At 40.2% G+C, this 15,120-nt stretch overlaps 1 protein-coding gene across 1 annotated transcript in view; it reads left to right on the top strand.

Moving 5' to 3' along the window:
* LOC139749159 (SEC14-like protein 2) overlaps positions 1-15,120 on the top strand; it is a 95,250-nt gene that overhangs the window by 19,518 nt on the left and 60,612 nt on the right. The window contains exon 2 of the mRNA XM_071662811.1: positions 13,690-13,733. Within this exon, the coding sequence (XP_071518912.1) occupies positions 13,722-13,733 (12 nt within the window). The 5' untranslated portion in view covers positions 13,690-13,721. The remainder of the gene's footprint in view (positions 1-13,689; positions 13,734-15,120) is intronic.

Below are 15,120 nucleotides of genomic sequence, written 5' to 3'. Positions count from 1 at the left end.
TATATATATATATATATATATATATATATAATATTTATTTATTCCTAAGACTCCACGGGGAAAATGAAACACGATAAGTTCCCAAGTGCACTTTCGGGTAATAATCATATCATCAGGGGAGACACGAGAGAGAAATTTAACAGGCAGTTGATATACAACGAAGAAACGTAACTAGGACGCCATTTGGTAAACATTCGACTGTCCAAGACAGACAACGAGCGTATCATGAACTTATCATTTTACAAATTTTATCAACAATTAAGTTATATATTTTGTATAGACCATCACTAATATTAAGATTATAATTCTTTGTGTATTTAATAATAGAAGAGTCAATGATATTTCTCGTGGTAATAGAGTTAGAGTTAATAACTGAGATGGCATTACTCCAGTTAGTACAATGATCATAGTTTTTAACGTGATTAAACAAGGCATTTGATTCTTGTCCCGTTCCTATACAATATTTATGTTGCATAAGTCTAGCAGAAAGATCCTTACCAGTCTGCCCAACATAAAACTTATCACAATTTCTGCATGGCACATTATAGATGCACCCAGGAAAATTTTCTGGTGAATTCCTGATTAAGATATTCTTTATAGTATTATTGTTGCTGATGGCAACATTTACATTAAAGGATTTAAGCAAAATGGGAAGTAAAGTAAGATTATTATTAAAAGGGAGAACTAAAAGTTTCTTGGTGTCAATGAGAGGTTTAGGCTCAACTCTATAAAATGATTTTTTTGTTAACTTAAGAGATTTATCAGTGAAAGATCTAGGGTACTTTAACTCAGATCCGATTGAATATATCTTCTCAAACTCATCATCAATAAACTCTAGACTGCAAATGCGTAATGCCCTAAGGAACATAGATTGAAATGATGATAATTTAACTCTGTCATGTTGAGATGAGTAATAATGGATATATGAGCATACATTGGTAGGTTTTCTGTATATGCTAAACTTAAACTTGTTTCCTTGCCTATGGATCAGGCAATCTAAAAATGGCAACAAACCAATATTTTCATTTTCTACAGTAAATTTGATAGAAGGTACTAAATTCTTGATTAAGGGGAGAATTATTTGTAAATTTTCATTTGTTGGCCAAACACAAAGAACATCATCTAAATACCTAAACCAAATTGCATTAGAAGGTAAGATATCCTTTAGTAATTTTGTTTCAAAAAATTCTATATAAAGATTACCTAGTACAAGTGAAAGAGGGTTACCCATTGCCATACCAACTTTTTGAGCATGATAATCTCCATTCAATTGAAATACACAGTCTTTTATACACAATTTTATCTGTTCAATGAAAACAGACATCAAACAAACATTCTAAAAGGTCATCAACTGAAACTTTTGTGAAAAGTGAGGAAACATCAAAGCTACTTACTTTGAAATCAACATTAACATTGATATTGTTTAGCTTGTTGACTAGATCTACATAGTTCATGATATTAGAATTTGATACCTTACCCACTAAAGGGCTTAATAAAGAAACTAACCATTTTGACAGTTTATATGTGATGGAGCCTACTGAACTCACTATAGGTCTTACTGGAAAATTTTGTTTATGTGTTTTGATAAGTCCATACATATATGGCAGTGAAGGGGACAAAGATGACAAACTTTTAATAAGAGAACCATTACCTTTCAACAACCACTTCATTTCTTTATTGAAATGGGAATTAACTGCTTCTAGGGGATTCTTACTGAGTTTAGAATATGTTGTCATTTAAAAGATCATTCATCTTAGATAAATATTTATATTGTCAAAAATCACAAGAGTGTTAGCCTTACTCGCTTAGTAATATGTATATGTACATCATTGTTTTTTTTTAAGGTGTAAATAGATCTTATGAATCTTTTAGGGCAATTAGGTTCCACTGGTTTTGACAAACTGGCATATACTAAACCCTTACAGATATCAATTTCATTATTGGTTAAATTACAGTATTTCTCTAAATTGCCAGAGAGCGTTATTGGATTACGTGTTAATTGACAGGCGTGCGAAAGAGAGACTTTTGGATGTTAATGTGCTGAGAGGTGCAACTGGAGGGATGTCTGATCATTATCTTGTGGAGGCTAAGTTGAAGATTTGTATGGGTTTTCAGAAAAGAAGAGTGAATGTTGGGGTGAAGAGGGTGGTGAGAGTAAGTGAGCTTGGGAAGGAGATCTGCGTGAGGAAGTACCAGGAGAGACTGAGTACAGAATGGAAAAAGGTGAGAACAATGGAAGTAAGGGGAGTGGGGGAAGAATGGGATGTATTTAGGGAATCAGTGATGGATTGCGCAAAAGATGCTTGTGGCATGAGAAGAGTGGGAGGTGGGTTGATTAGAAAGGGTAGTGAGTGGTGGGATGAAGAAGTAAGAGTATTAGTGAAAGAGAAGAGAGAGGCATTTGGACGATTTTTGCAGGGAAAAAATGCAATTGAGTGGGAGATGTATAAAAGAAAGAGACAGGAGGTCAAGAGAAAGGTGCAAGAGGTGAAAAAAAGGGCAAATGAGAGTTGGGGTGAGAGAGTATCATTAAATTTTAGGGAGAATAAGAAGATGTTCTGGAAGGAGGTAAATAAAGTGCGTAAGACAAGGGAGCAAATGGGAACTTCAGTGAAGGGCGCAAATGGGGAGGTGATAACAAGTAGTGGTGATGTGAGAAGGAGATGGAGTGAGTATTTTGAAGGTTTGTTGAATGTGTTTGATGATAGAGTGGCAGACACAGGGTGTCTTGGTCGAGGTGGTGTGCAAAGTGAGAGGGTTAGGGAAAATGATTTGGTAAACAGAGAAGAGGTAGTGAAAGCTTTGCGGAAGATGAAAGCCGGCAAGGCAGCAGGTTTGGATGGTATTGCAGTGGAATTTATTAAAAAAGGGGGTGACTGTATTGTTGACTGGTTGGTAAGGTTATTTAATGTATGTATGACTCATGGTGAGGTGCCTGAGGATTGGCGGAATGCGTGCTAGTGCCATTGTACAAAGGCAAAGGGGATAAGAGTGAGTGCTCAAATTACAGAGGTATAAGTTTGTTGAGTATTCCTGGTAAATTATATGGGAGGGTATTGATTGAGAGGGTGAAGGCATGTACAGAGCATCAGATTGGGGAAGAGCAGTGTGGTTTCAGAAGTGGTAGAGGATGTGTGGATCAGGTGTTTGCTTTGAAGAATGTATGTGAGAAATACTTAGAAAAGCAAATGGATTTGTATGTAGCATTTATGGATCTGGAGAAGGCATATGATAGAGTTGATAGAGATGCTCTGTGGAAGGTATTAAGAATATATGGTGTGGGAGGAAAGTTGTTAGAAGCAGTGAAAAGTTTTTATCGAGGATGTAAGGCATGTGTACGTGTAGGAAGAGAGGAAAGTGATTGGTTCTCAGTGAATGTAGGTTTGCGGCAAGGGTGTGTGATGTCTCCATGGTTGTTTAATTTGTTTATGGATGGGGTTGTTAGGGAGGTAAATGCAAGAGTTTTGGAAAGAGGGGCAAGTATGAAGTCTGTTGGGGATGAGAGAGCTTGGGAAGTGAGTCAGTTGTTGTTCGCTGATGATACAGCGCTGGTGGCTGATTCATGTGAGAAACTGCAGAAGCTGGTGACTGAGTTTGGTAAAGTGTGTGGAAGAAGAAAGTTAAGAGTAAATGTGAATAAGAGCAAGGTTATTAGGTACAGTAGGGTTGAGGGTCAAGTCAATTGGGAGGTGAGTTTGAATGGAGAAAAACTGGAGGAAGTGAAGTGTTTTAGATATCTGGGAGTGTATCTGGCAGCGGATGGAACCATGGAAGCGGAAGTGGATCATAGGGTGGGGGAGGGGGCGAAAATTCTGGGGGCCTTGAAGAATGTGTGGAAGTCGAGAACATTATCTCGGAAAGCAAAAATGGGTATGTTTGAAGGAATAGTGGTTCCAACAATGTTGTATGGTTGCGAGGCATGGGCTATGGATAGAGTTGTGCGCAGGAGGATGGATTTGCTGGAAATGAGATGTTTGAGGACAATGTGTGGTGTGAGGTGGTTTGATCGAGTGAGTAACGTAAGGGTAAGAGAGATGTGTGGAAATAAAAAGAGCGTGGTTGAGAGAGCAGAAGAGGGTGTTTTGAAGTGGTTTGGGCACATGGAGAGGATGAGTGAGGAAAGATTGACCAAGAGGATATATGTCTCGGAGGTGGAGGGAACAAGGAGAAGAGGGAGACCAAATTGGAGGTGGAAAGATGGAGTGAAAAAGATTTTGTGTGATCGGGGCCTGAACATGCAGGAGGGTGAAAGGAGGGCAAGGAATAGAGTGAATTGGAGCGATGTGGTATACCGGGGTTGACGTGCTGTCAGTGGATTGAATCAAGGCATGTGAAGCGTCTGGGGTAAGCTATGGAAAGCTGTGTAGGTATGTATATTTGCGTGTGTGGACGTATGTATATACATGTGTATGGGGGGGGTTGGGCCATTTCTTTCGTCTGTTTCCTTGCGCTACCTCGCAAACGCGGGAGACAGCGACAAAGTATAATAAAAAATATAAATATATATATATATATATATATATATATATATATATATATATATATATATATATATCCCTGGTGATAGGGGAGAAAGAAGGCGACTAGAGGGGACGAGAGCGGGGGGCTAGAAACCCTCCCCTCTTTGTATTTTAACTTTCTAAAGGGGAAACAGAAGAAGGAGTAATGCGGGGAGTGCTCATCCTCCTCGAAGGCTCAGATTAGGGTGCCTTAATGTGTGTAGATGTAACCAAGATGAGAAAAAAGGAGAGATAGGTAGTATGTTTGAGGAAAGGAACCTGGATGTTTTGGCTCTGAGTGAAACGAAGCTCAAGGGTAAAGGGGAAGAGTGGTTTGGGAATGCTTTGAGAGTAATGTCAGGGGTTGGTGAGAGGACAAGAGCAAGGAAAGGAGTAGCACTACTCCTGAAACAGGAGTGGTGGGAGTATGTGATAGAGTGTAAGAAAGTAAATTCTAGATTGATATGGGTAAAACTGAAAGTGGATGGGGAGAGATGGGTGATTATTGGTGCATATGCACCTGGGCATGAGAAGAAAGATCATGAGAGGCAAGTGTTTTGGGAGCAGCTGAGTGAGTGTGTTAGTAGTTTTGATGCACGAGACCATGTTATGGTGATGGGTGATTTGAATGCAAAGGTAAGTAATGAGGCAGTTGAGGGTATAATTGGTGTACATGGGGTGTGCAGTGATGGAAGTGGTGAGCTTGTAGATTCGTGTGCTGAAAAAGGACTGGTGATTGGGAATACCTGGTTTAAAAAGAGAGATATACATAAGTATACGTATGTAAGCAGGAGAGATGACCAGAGAGCGTTATTGGATTACGTGTTAATTGATAGGCGCGTGAAAGAGAGACTTTTGGATGTTGATGTGCTGAGAGGTGCAACTGGAAGGATGCCTGATCATTATCTTGTGCAGGCGAAGGTGAAGATTTGTAGAGGTTTTCAAAAAAGAAGAGAGAATGTTGGGGGTGAAAAGAGTGGTGACAGTAAGTGAGCTTGAGAATGAGACTTGTGTGAGAAAGTACCAGGAGAAACTGAGTGCAGAATGGAAAAAGTTGAGAGCAAAGGACGTAAGGGGAGTGGGGGAGGAATGGGATGTATTTAGGGAAAGAGTAATGGCTTGCGCAAAAGATACTTGTGGCATGAGAAGCGTGGGAGGTGGGCATGTTAGAAAGGGTAGTGAGTAATGGAATAAAGAAGTAAGATTATTAGTGAAAGAGAAGAGAGAGGCAGGAGGTCAAGAGAAAAGTGTAAGAGGTGAAAAAGAGGGCAAGTGAGAGTTGGGATGAGAATCATTGAATTTTAGGGAGAATTCTAAAGATGTTTTGGAAGGAGGTAAATAAAGTGCGTAAGACTAGAGCACAAATGGGAACATCGGTAAAGGGGGCTAAATGGGGAGGTAATAACAAGTAGTGGTGATGTGAAAAGGAGATGAAGTGAGTATTTTGAAGGTTTGTTGATTGCGTTAGATGATAGAGTGGCAGATATAGGGTGTTTTGGTCGAGGTGGTGTGCGAAGTGAGAGAGTTAGGGAGAATGATTTGGTAAACAGAGAAGAGGTAGTGAAAGCTTTGCGGAAGATGATAGTCGGCAAGGCGGCGGGTTTGGATGGTATTGCAGTGGAATGTATTAAAAAAAGGGGCTGACTTAATTGCTGACTGGTTGGTAAGGATATCTAATGTATGTATGACTCATGGTGAAGTGCCTGAGGATTGGCGGAATGCATGCATAGTACTATTGTACAAAGGCAAAGGGAATAAAGGTAAGTGTTCAAATTATAGAGGTATGAGTTTGTTGAGTATTCCTGGGAAATTATGTAGGAGGGTATTGATTGAGAGGGTGAAGGCATGTACAGAGCATCAGAATGGGGAAGAGCAATGTGGTTTCGTAAGTGGCAGAGGATGTGTGGATCAGGTTTTTGCTTTGAAGAATGTATGTGAGAAATACTTAGTGAAAGGGATTTGTATGTAGCATTTATGGATCTGGAGGAGGCATATGACAGAGTTGATAGAGATGCTCTGTGGAAGGTATTAAGAATATATGGTGTGGGAGACAAGGTTCTAAAAGCAGTGAAAAGTTTTTATCGAGGATGCAAGGCATGTGTACGTGTAGGAAGAGAGGAAAGTGATTGGTTCTCAGTGAATGTCGGTTTACGGCAGGGGTGTGTGATGTCTCCATGGTTGTTTAATTTGTTTATGGATGGGGTTGTTAGGGAGGTAAGTGCTAGAGTTTTGCAGAGAGGGGCAAGTATGCAGTCTGATGTGGATGAGAGGGCTTGGGAAGTGAGTCAGTTGTTGTTCGCTGATGATACAGCGCTGACGGCTGATTCGGGTGAGAATCTACAGAAGCTGCTGACTGAGTTGGGTAAAGTGTGTGAAAGAAGAAAGCTGAGAGTAAATGTGAATAAGAGCATGATTATTAGGTACAGTAGAGTTGAGGGACAAGTCAGTTGAGAGGTAAATTTGAATGGAGAAAAACTGGAGGAAGTAAAGTGTTTTAGATATCTGGGAGTGGATTTGGCAGCGAATGGAACCATGGAAGCGGAAGTGAGTCACGGGGTGGGTGAGGTGGCGGAAGTTCTGGAGGCTTGAAAAATATGTGGAAGGCGAGAACATTATCTTGGAAAGCAAAAATGGGTATGTTTGAAGGAATAGTGGTTCCAACAATGTTATATCTTTGCGAGGCGTGGGCTATAGACAGAGTTGTGCGGAGGAGGGTGGATGTGTTGGGAATGAGATGTTTGAGGACATTATGTGGTGTGAGGTGGTTTTATCGAGTAAGTAATGAAAGGGTAAGAGAGATATGTGGTAATAAAAAGAGTATGGCTGAGAGAGCATTTTGAAATGGTTTGGTCACATGGAGAGAATGAGTGAGGAAAGATTGACCAAGAGGATATATGTGTCAGAGGTGGAGGGAAGGAGGAGAAGTGGCAGAACAAATTGGAGGTGGAAGGATAGAGTGAAAAAGATTTTGAGCGATCGGGGCCTGAATATGCAGGAGGGTGAAAGGCGTGCAAGGAATAGAGTGAAATTGAACGATGTGGTATACCGGGCTCGACGTGCATTCAGTGGATTGAACCAGGGCATGTGAAGCGTCTGGGATAAGCCATGGAAAGTTTTGTGGTGCCTGGATGTGGAAAGGGAGCTGCCGTTTCGGTGCATTATACATGACAGCTGAACACTGCGTGTGAACGAATGTAGCATTTGTTGTCTCTTCGTAGCGATACCTCGCGCGCATGCGGGGGTCGGGGGTCATTTCATGTGTGGCTGGGTGGCGACGGGAATGAATAATGGCAACGAGTATGAATTATGTACAAGTGTATATATGTATATATCTGTGTATGTATATGTATACATTGAAATGTACAGGTAGGTATATGTGTGTGCGTGGACGTGTATGTAAATACGCGTGTTATGTGGGTGGGTTGGGCCATTCTTTCGTCTGTTTCCTTGCGCTACTTCGCTAACGCGGGAGACAGCGACAAAGTATAATATATTGGTAAATAAATGAATATATATATATATATATATATATGTGTGTGTCGGAGGTGGAGGGAACGAGGAGAAGTGGGAGACCAAATTGGAGGTGGAAAGATGGAGTGAAAAAGATTTTGTGTGATCGGGGCCTGAACATGCAGGAGGGTGAAAGGAGGGCAAGGAATATAGTGAATTGGATCGATGTGGTATACCGGGGTTGACGTGCTGTCAGTGGATTGAATCAGGGCATGTGAAGCGTCTGGGGTAAACCATGGAAAGTTGTGTGGGGCCTGGATGTGGAAAGGGAGCTGTGGTTTCGCGCATTATTGCGTGGCAGCTAGAGACTGAGTGTGAACGAATGGGGCCTTTGTTGTCTTTTCCTAGTGCTACCTCGCACACATGAGGGGGGAGGGGGATGGTATTCCATGTGTGGCGAGGTGGCGATGGGAGTGAATGGGGGCAGACAGTGTGAAGTGTGTGCATGGGTATATATGTATGTGTCTGTGTATGTATATATATGTGTACATTGAGATGTATAGGTATGTATATTTGCGTGCGTGGACGTGTGTGTGTATACATTGTGTATGGGGGTGGGTTGGGCCATTTCTTTCGTCTGTTTCCTTGCGCTACCTCGCAAACGCGGGAGACAGCGACAAAGCAAAATAAATAAAATAAAAAAAAATATATATATATATATATATATATATATATATATATATATATATATATATATATATATATTCTTTTAATATATTTTCATTTTCCGCGTTAGTTAGGTAGCGTTAAGTACCGATGACAGCTTTAGAGGAAAATTCTTCACTTGGATCATTACTCTGTTCCTTCCTTTGTAAGTAATGCTGGTGAGAATTTCCTGTTCCCCTCTCCCAGCCATCGTAGTCGCCTTTCATTACACGTACCAGACACTTGTATTATTTCTTCACGATCCCCATGATGGAGCTTGAGGTGTTGAAACACACACTTCTCAGTTTATCTCTGGTTATGTCTCGCTTTACTGGTCTTCTTAGGTCTATCAGACCCAGATTTTTAGAGGGGGTTGATGTTAGAAGTAAGCCCCAGCTAGGGTTCAGATGGTGGACATGACCCTGCCAGTCGTCTTTAAATCTTGCTTGTAGACTCATATTCTTTCATCCAGACAAGAATACGGGTATTTTCTTCCTGTGTCGACTTCTTGGGACACCTGGTAGAGAAAAAAAGATCACGCGGAACTGAAATAGTGAAAATATCAAGGAAAACAAGGAAAGTGAGGACAAGTACACCTCTACTCTTTCAACAACATGGAATAATTGAGTTGGTAAATATATTTAGCTGACATCAGATTCTGTACCGCGCTGCCAGTCATACGATTTCCCCACCGTTAGAGAGTAAGAGGATTCGTTCCGCAAATAAAACGACTCGTGAAAGCCCAGTGTTGAGTGGTAATCGTCGGATTTCTCTTTCCGGTCACAGTACAACTAGTTCATCTGTATGACGTTACCATTACTTAATGTCGGAGACATTCTATCTATTTGCCTCATTTGGTGTCTCCCATTTTTGATTTTCAAGTGTATGCTTGAATTTTCTGCCTCTCTTCCCTTGCTGTATCACATCTGATGAACACGCTGAATTCTACTTGTTTTTTTTATTCTTAACTTGCCTGAGCACCCTATGTTGCTATGACTCCAAATTGAACGTAACCATAACTAGACATCCTCTTGATACCCTGATGATATTCACCGATTCTCATCATTTCTTATATCACAGAATCTGTTTGGCATTTCTATCGTCTTTAATAATCTCTCAGTAATCCTTTTTTCTCTCCACCCTTCCCTCTTTGCCTGGAATCTGATCTCCCAGTCATAGTCCTGCTGTACTAATCTGTCTAATATTGGTGCCACCCATTTTCTGCTGAATCCTTCAGTGCTGATTGGTCAGCCTCTGTATGTTTGGTTATTTCTCCATAGATCTCCCATTTTAGCTAACAAACATTGATCCTGTATGCTCTGCACTCCTTTAAACCTCCTTTTATTGTACCATAGATTTTCCAGGTTATTCTGTCTCTCATAGTACATATTTTCTGCAGCTTCGTATTTGTATCCATGTGTGCCTCTGTTCCAATGTCCTTAGGTTTCTGCTCCACTCCATCATTCCTCCTCCTTTAAGGCTGTTGAGCAGCCCCAGATTCTCCTGATCCACCTCCTCACCGACTGTATTAGTGATTTCTATATTGTCGTATGTTAATATCTTTTGTGTAGCAATCTTTGGGACATCCAGAAAAGACACTCTGTTTTTACTCCTAATTTACTTTGCTCTGGTTACATACTTTCAGAATCTCCTCCAGCGATTTAGTTTCGAATTCTTGCACTTCGTGTTTTTCAATTCCCTAATGTTCTCTTTGATTTGATTCCTCAGTTTCTTTATCATCTTCCATTTGCAATAGCTTATGATCCTGTTTCTTGATAATTTCAACTTTCCTCTTTTTTTCAATGATATCCTCTCCACAAATAATCCAGTGCTTTCATACGCTGACGACTCAACATTGCATTAATCCACATCCTCCAATTCTGCTCCTTCTTCTCTCACTCGATCTGCATCTTGCCTTAACACGGCTTCCTCAGTAAATTCAGACTTGGACAGGATATCTCAGTGGGGTAGACAAAATCTTGTTAAGTTCATTGCCTCCAAGACCCAATTTCTATCCATCTCTCTATCGAAAATTCCTCACACCTCTCGTGTCTCCTTTGAGGGTTCTGTAATTCCACCTGTTGACTCAAAGAACATACTTGGTATTACTGTAACATCCATTCTTTCTTAGAAACCCCACATTACGGGAATAGCTAAGTCTGGCTCTCAGAAAATGGGTGTCCTGTTTATATGTTGAAACTTCTCTTCTGAACCGTTGCTCCATTGTACGAGGGATTGATGCGTTCTTGTATGGAGTACTGCTCTCACATTTGGGTTGGTTCTGTCTCTGTATCGTTACTTGACAGAGTTGAGTCGAAAGCGTTCCGACTCATAAATTGTCCCAGGCTAACTTTCAAACTTGACTCCCTTCCCTTATGCCGCAATGTTGGTTCACTTTCCCTCTTCTGTAGGTATTACTTTGGTTTTGGCTCCCGAGAGCTGGCTACTTGTGTACCCCCACCACTAGCTAGACCTCGCAATACTCGGCAAGCTGCTGCGTCACATGATCATTGTGTGGCCATCGGCGACTTAGTGGTGGGAAGTTTTGATACCTGCTTCTTTCCCTACACGTCGAAGTTTTGGACCTCTACCTTCTCGTGTCTTTTCCAATAACTGTTACCTGGAACATTTCAAAAGACTGGTCTTTCACGTACTCAAGAATTCGCAAATACTTTCCTTTGTCTCTTCTTTTTCCGTTTCATAACCCTCTATATTTCCATGAAGGCCTAGCTTTGTGGACTTTTGTCCATTACTGAAGCCTTCAACATAAAAGTAATAAATATTTCCTTAGGCTCATGGTCCCATATTATTCATCTCAACCATTTAAATTTCACAAATGAAAATCTTCACCACATCCAAGATCGTTACAATGAAATTATCCGACACAATTTCAAGGTTATATCTTAGGTAGGAGAAGGAAAGGTAGCTCGTATAGGACACAGGAGGACAAGTTCAGTTACCTAACAGACACGACGCGGGACAAATTCAGTTACCTGACAGACACGACACAAGAGGGAAATAAGCAGTTTTTGCCCATGTTTACACATTTGCCAATATATGTAGTTATGTTTGCAGTATCTGTATAAAAATTACCTATAAAATTACTAATAAAGGATGTTTATAAATCGTGTTATTTATCAAGGAGTAAAAGCGAAATGACAATAATTTCAATATATAAACAGCAGACACAAATAAAAAAAACACTTTATCCACTTTTATCTTTGATTAGCAATTAAGCGGTATCTCTTCAGTGGGCGTTACAATATTAAGTTTAGTTTTATGCTGATAATATCTCATTATGTTGGGAGGAAAGTAATTGGTGGGAAATGGAACGTCTGTAAGGGTGCAAAGACGTGGAATGTTCGAGTCGGAGGAAAAATTGTGTGGTTGGTGTAAGGTTAAATCTTCATTTGTTTGATTTTCATCCCTCATTTTTTATCTTTCTTCTTTTGGCTCCAGTAACAGTTGTGTAAACATGATAACTTCACTCGCCTGAATCCATTTTTTACTTAAGAATTAGATGAAAAAGTCTTGCTTAGTTTTGGTAATTGGTTTGCTACAGGCCTCCCGAGCTGAGCAGACTGCTGGTCTGAACTTTTCTTGCCTTACATCATGAATCCGTTTCCTTGCTTATTGTAGTATTTAGGGTCTTAAATCGTTCCTTCACTTTCTGAGAATAACAGTTAGTTGACTTATCGCAAGAAACAGTGTCAGTACTGAAAAAAAAAGTTGAAGCTCATCTTTTAAAATGTGACCTATTTGTAATATTTGTAATAAATACTTGTGTGTGTGTGTGTGTGTGTGTGTGTGTGTGTGTGTGTGTGTGTGTGTGTTATACTTTGCATAGATTTTGTACAGCATGATGGTTAGATGGCATAATGTAAGTGATAAAAGACCTCAGAACTCGAGGAGGTCGTTCCGATCCCTCGGGAGCCGTGGTCCTGCCTCTTCTTGGGGAAGAGATCAATCCACCTTCTGTGGCAGAGTCAGTGGACCAACCTGACAATCAACAGAAAATATAAGCAAGAAGTGGCGGACTGACCGACCCCATACTGGAGATGAACAGAAGAGAGGAGGTCGTGCTGGCCCGCCTCAGGATGAACTCTACATTCATCACCCACATGAAGCCGTATATCAACAAAAACTTTGCACCAACGGGTCAAGAATGTCAAGAAATACTATCAATAAAACATTTACTCTTACGATGTCACAGCTTCAATCAACACAGGAAAACTTAACAGACTACTACAACAGGAAAAACATGTTTTGACATTATCAGTGTACTTGGAGACAACTCGAGTACCATAAACAAATTGATGGTCTACCTCAGAGAAACGGAATTAATCATGATGGTGTAAGGTGGTTCGTGGTGTGGCGGGGTTGGCTTCGGTGTGAGGCTCCTCCTATTTGGGCTAGTCGCGTGGTGGATGGACATGTCCATTCATCAGCTGGTCGGCGTAGGTGGGAGGTGGTTATCTTCCAGGCCGACTACAACATGGGGTTGAGTCGACAGACCTCCGATTCAACTATCTATTCTATGTGCATGTCGTGGTGGAAGCCTGTCTCTAGTCTGTCCCATCTTTTCGCTCTCTTGGGTAGAATGTAACCGTGGGTGCTGTGTTGACTGGGTGGTATTCTGCCACAGGTCGGCCCAGTACCCACAATATCCTTTCTTTCCATTATTTATTTTTAGTATTATTTATCTTTATTATTATATCAGAATTACAATTTTTTTTGGAACAGGTAGATAAGAATGATGACTTCAGTCATACATTAAATAGAGTTGCAGGCCTAATGATCTTCTTCATAGATCGATAGCCTAAAACCCAACAAACAGCAACATTGGTGAGGTGAAAAGTTTGATAAGTAGAATACAAAGTTTATGTAGAATCAGTGGCTGAGGAATCACCAGTAATGATACTGACCAACTCTGCTGTTATTTTCTTTGCCGATAAATCTTAACGAATTTTTTTGTTTGTTTTTATAAGGATATTTATGGTTTGTAATTCTAATATAATTGGTATTATTTCCCCAGCTCGCAGCTACAACATAGATAAGGCTGAACAGATGCTTAGAAAGGTGAGTGGACGAGCGTATGCATATAATAAGTTTTATAACAGTATTTCAGTTACATAAATATCTTTCACAAAAACTTTCATCTGCTTTATATACAGATACTTTAAAGATGTTACATCAAACTGTTCATTGAATTTATAACTTGTCGTATTTACTTACTTTTCCTTCACATTATCATGTTTCCCTTCTGGACAAATGCGGAATTTCTCATTAACAATAGGTGTGAAATTGTGCATGGTTGATAATTACATTGGTTAAGTTACTGTAGAGACTTCTTGTAGTAAGATATTCAATGGTGAAGATAAAACTAGCAATCAAGTATATCGGATTAATACGAAGTGAAAATAAGTATTATGTGAAATAAGGCAAAAAGGATAGTATACTTGTGAACTACTTTACGATAAATTTTTCTAGGTATTAATAGTCATCACTGATTACCTGAACTATTGTCACGAATTTATTTGGGACGAAACATCCACCTAAGAATCTAGTACATTACAGTAACACACGGGCCGACCTGTGCCAGTAATGGCACCCCGAGCACGCACACCCGACTTGTGCCATTAATGGCACCCCGAGCACACACACCTGACCTGTGCAATAAATAGCACACGCGAGAAAGGGCTGTCATTGACAAAGGCTTATGCCAACCTGAGTCTTGGCGAACACACACACACACACACACACACACACACACACACACACACACACACACACACGACTAGCTTATTTCTTACCCTGAGAAATGAATGATAGACTAGTTTCAGGCCTTCTGCATTATCATTTCCAGAGGAGATGCACAAAATATTTAATAATATACAGGATCTATATATATACTCATTAACGACTGTATGAATGGATGCAAGTACGATATATATATATAAATATATATATATATATATATATATATATATATATATATATATATATATATATATATATATTCTATTCATTCTTTTTATTATACCTTGTTGTCTCCCGCGTTAGCGAGGTAGTGCAAGGAAACAGAAGAAAGTATGGCCCAACCCACTCACATACACATGTATATACATACGCGTCCACACACGAACATATACATACCTATACATTTCAACGTATACTTATATATACATACACAGACATATACATGTACACACATGTACATAATTCATGCTTGCTGCATTTATTCATTCCCGTCGCCACCCCGCCACACGCGCTCAAGGTAGCGCTAGGAAAAGACAACAAAGGCTACATTCGTTCACACTCAGTCTCTAGCTGTCATGTGTAATGCACCGAAACCACAGCTCCCTTTCCACAACCAGGCCCAGAAAACTTTCCATGGTTTACCCCAGACGCTTCACATGCCCTAGATCAATCCATTGACAGCACGTCGACCCCGGTATACTACATC

This window comes from Panulirus ornatus, chromosome 6 (assembly GCF_036320965.1).
Source record: "Panulirus ornatus isolate Po-2019 chromosome 6, ASM3632096v1, whole genome shotgun sequence".
NCBI classification, from domain to species: domain Eukaryota; kingdom Metazoa; phylum Arthropoda; class Malacostraca; order Decapoda; family Palinuridae; genus Panulirus; species Panulirus ornatus.
Note: the sequence above shows the minus strand (reverse complement) of the source record. Positions and strands in the feature narration are given on the sequence as shown.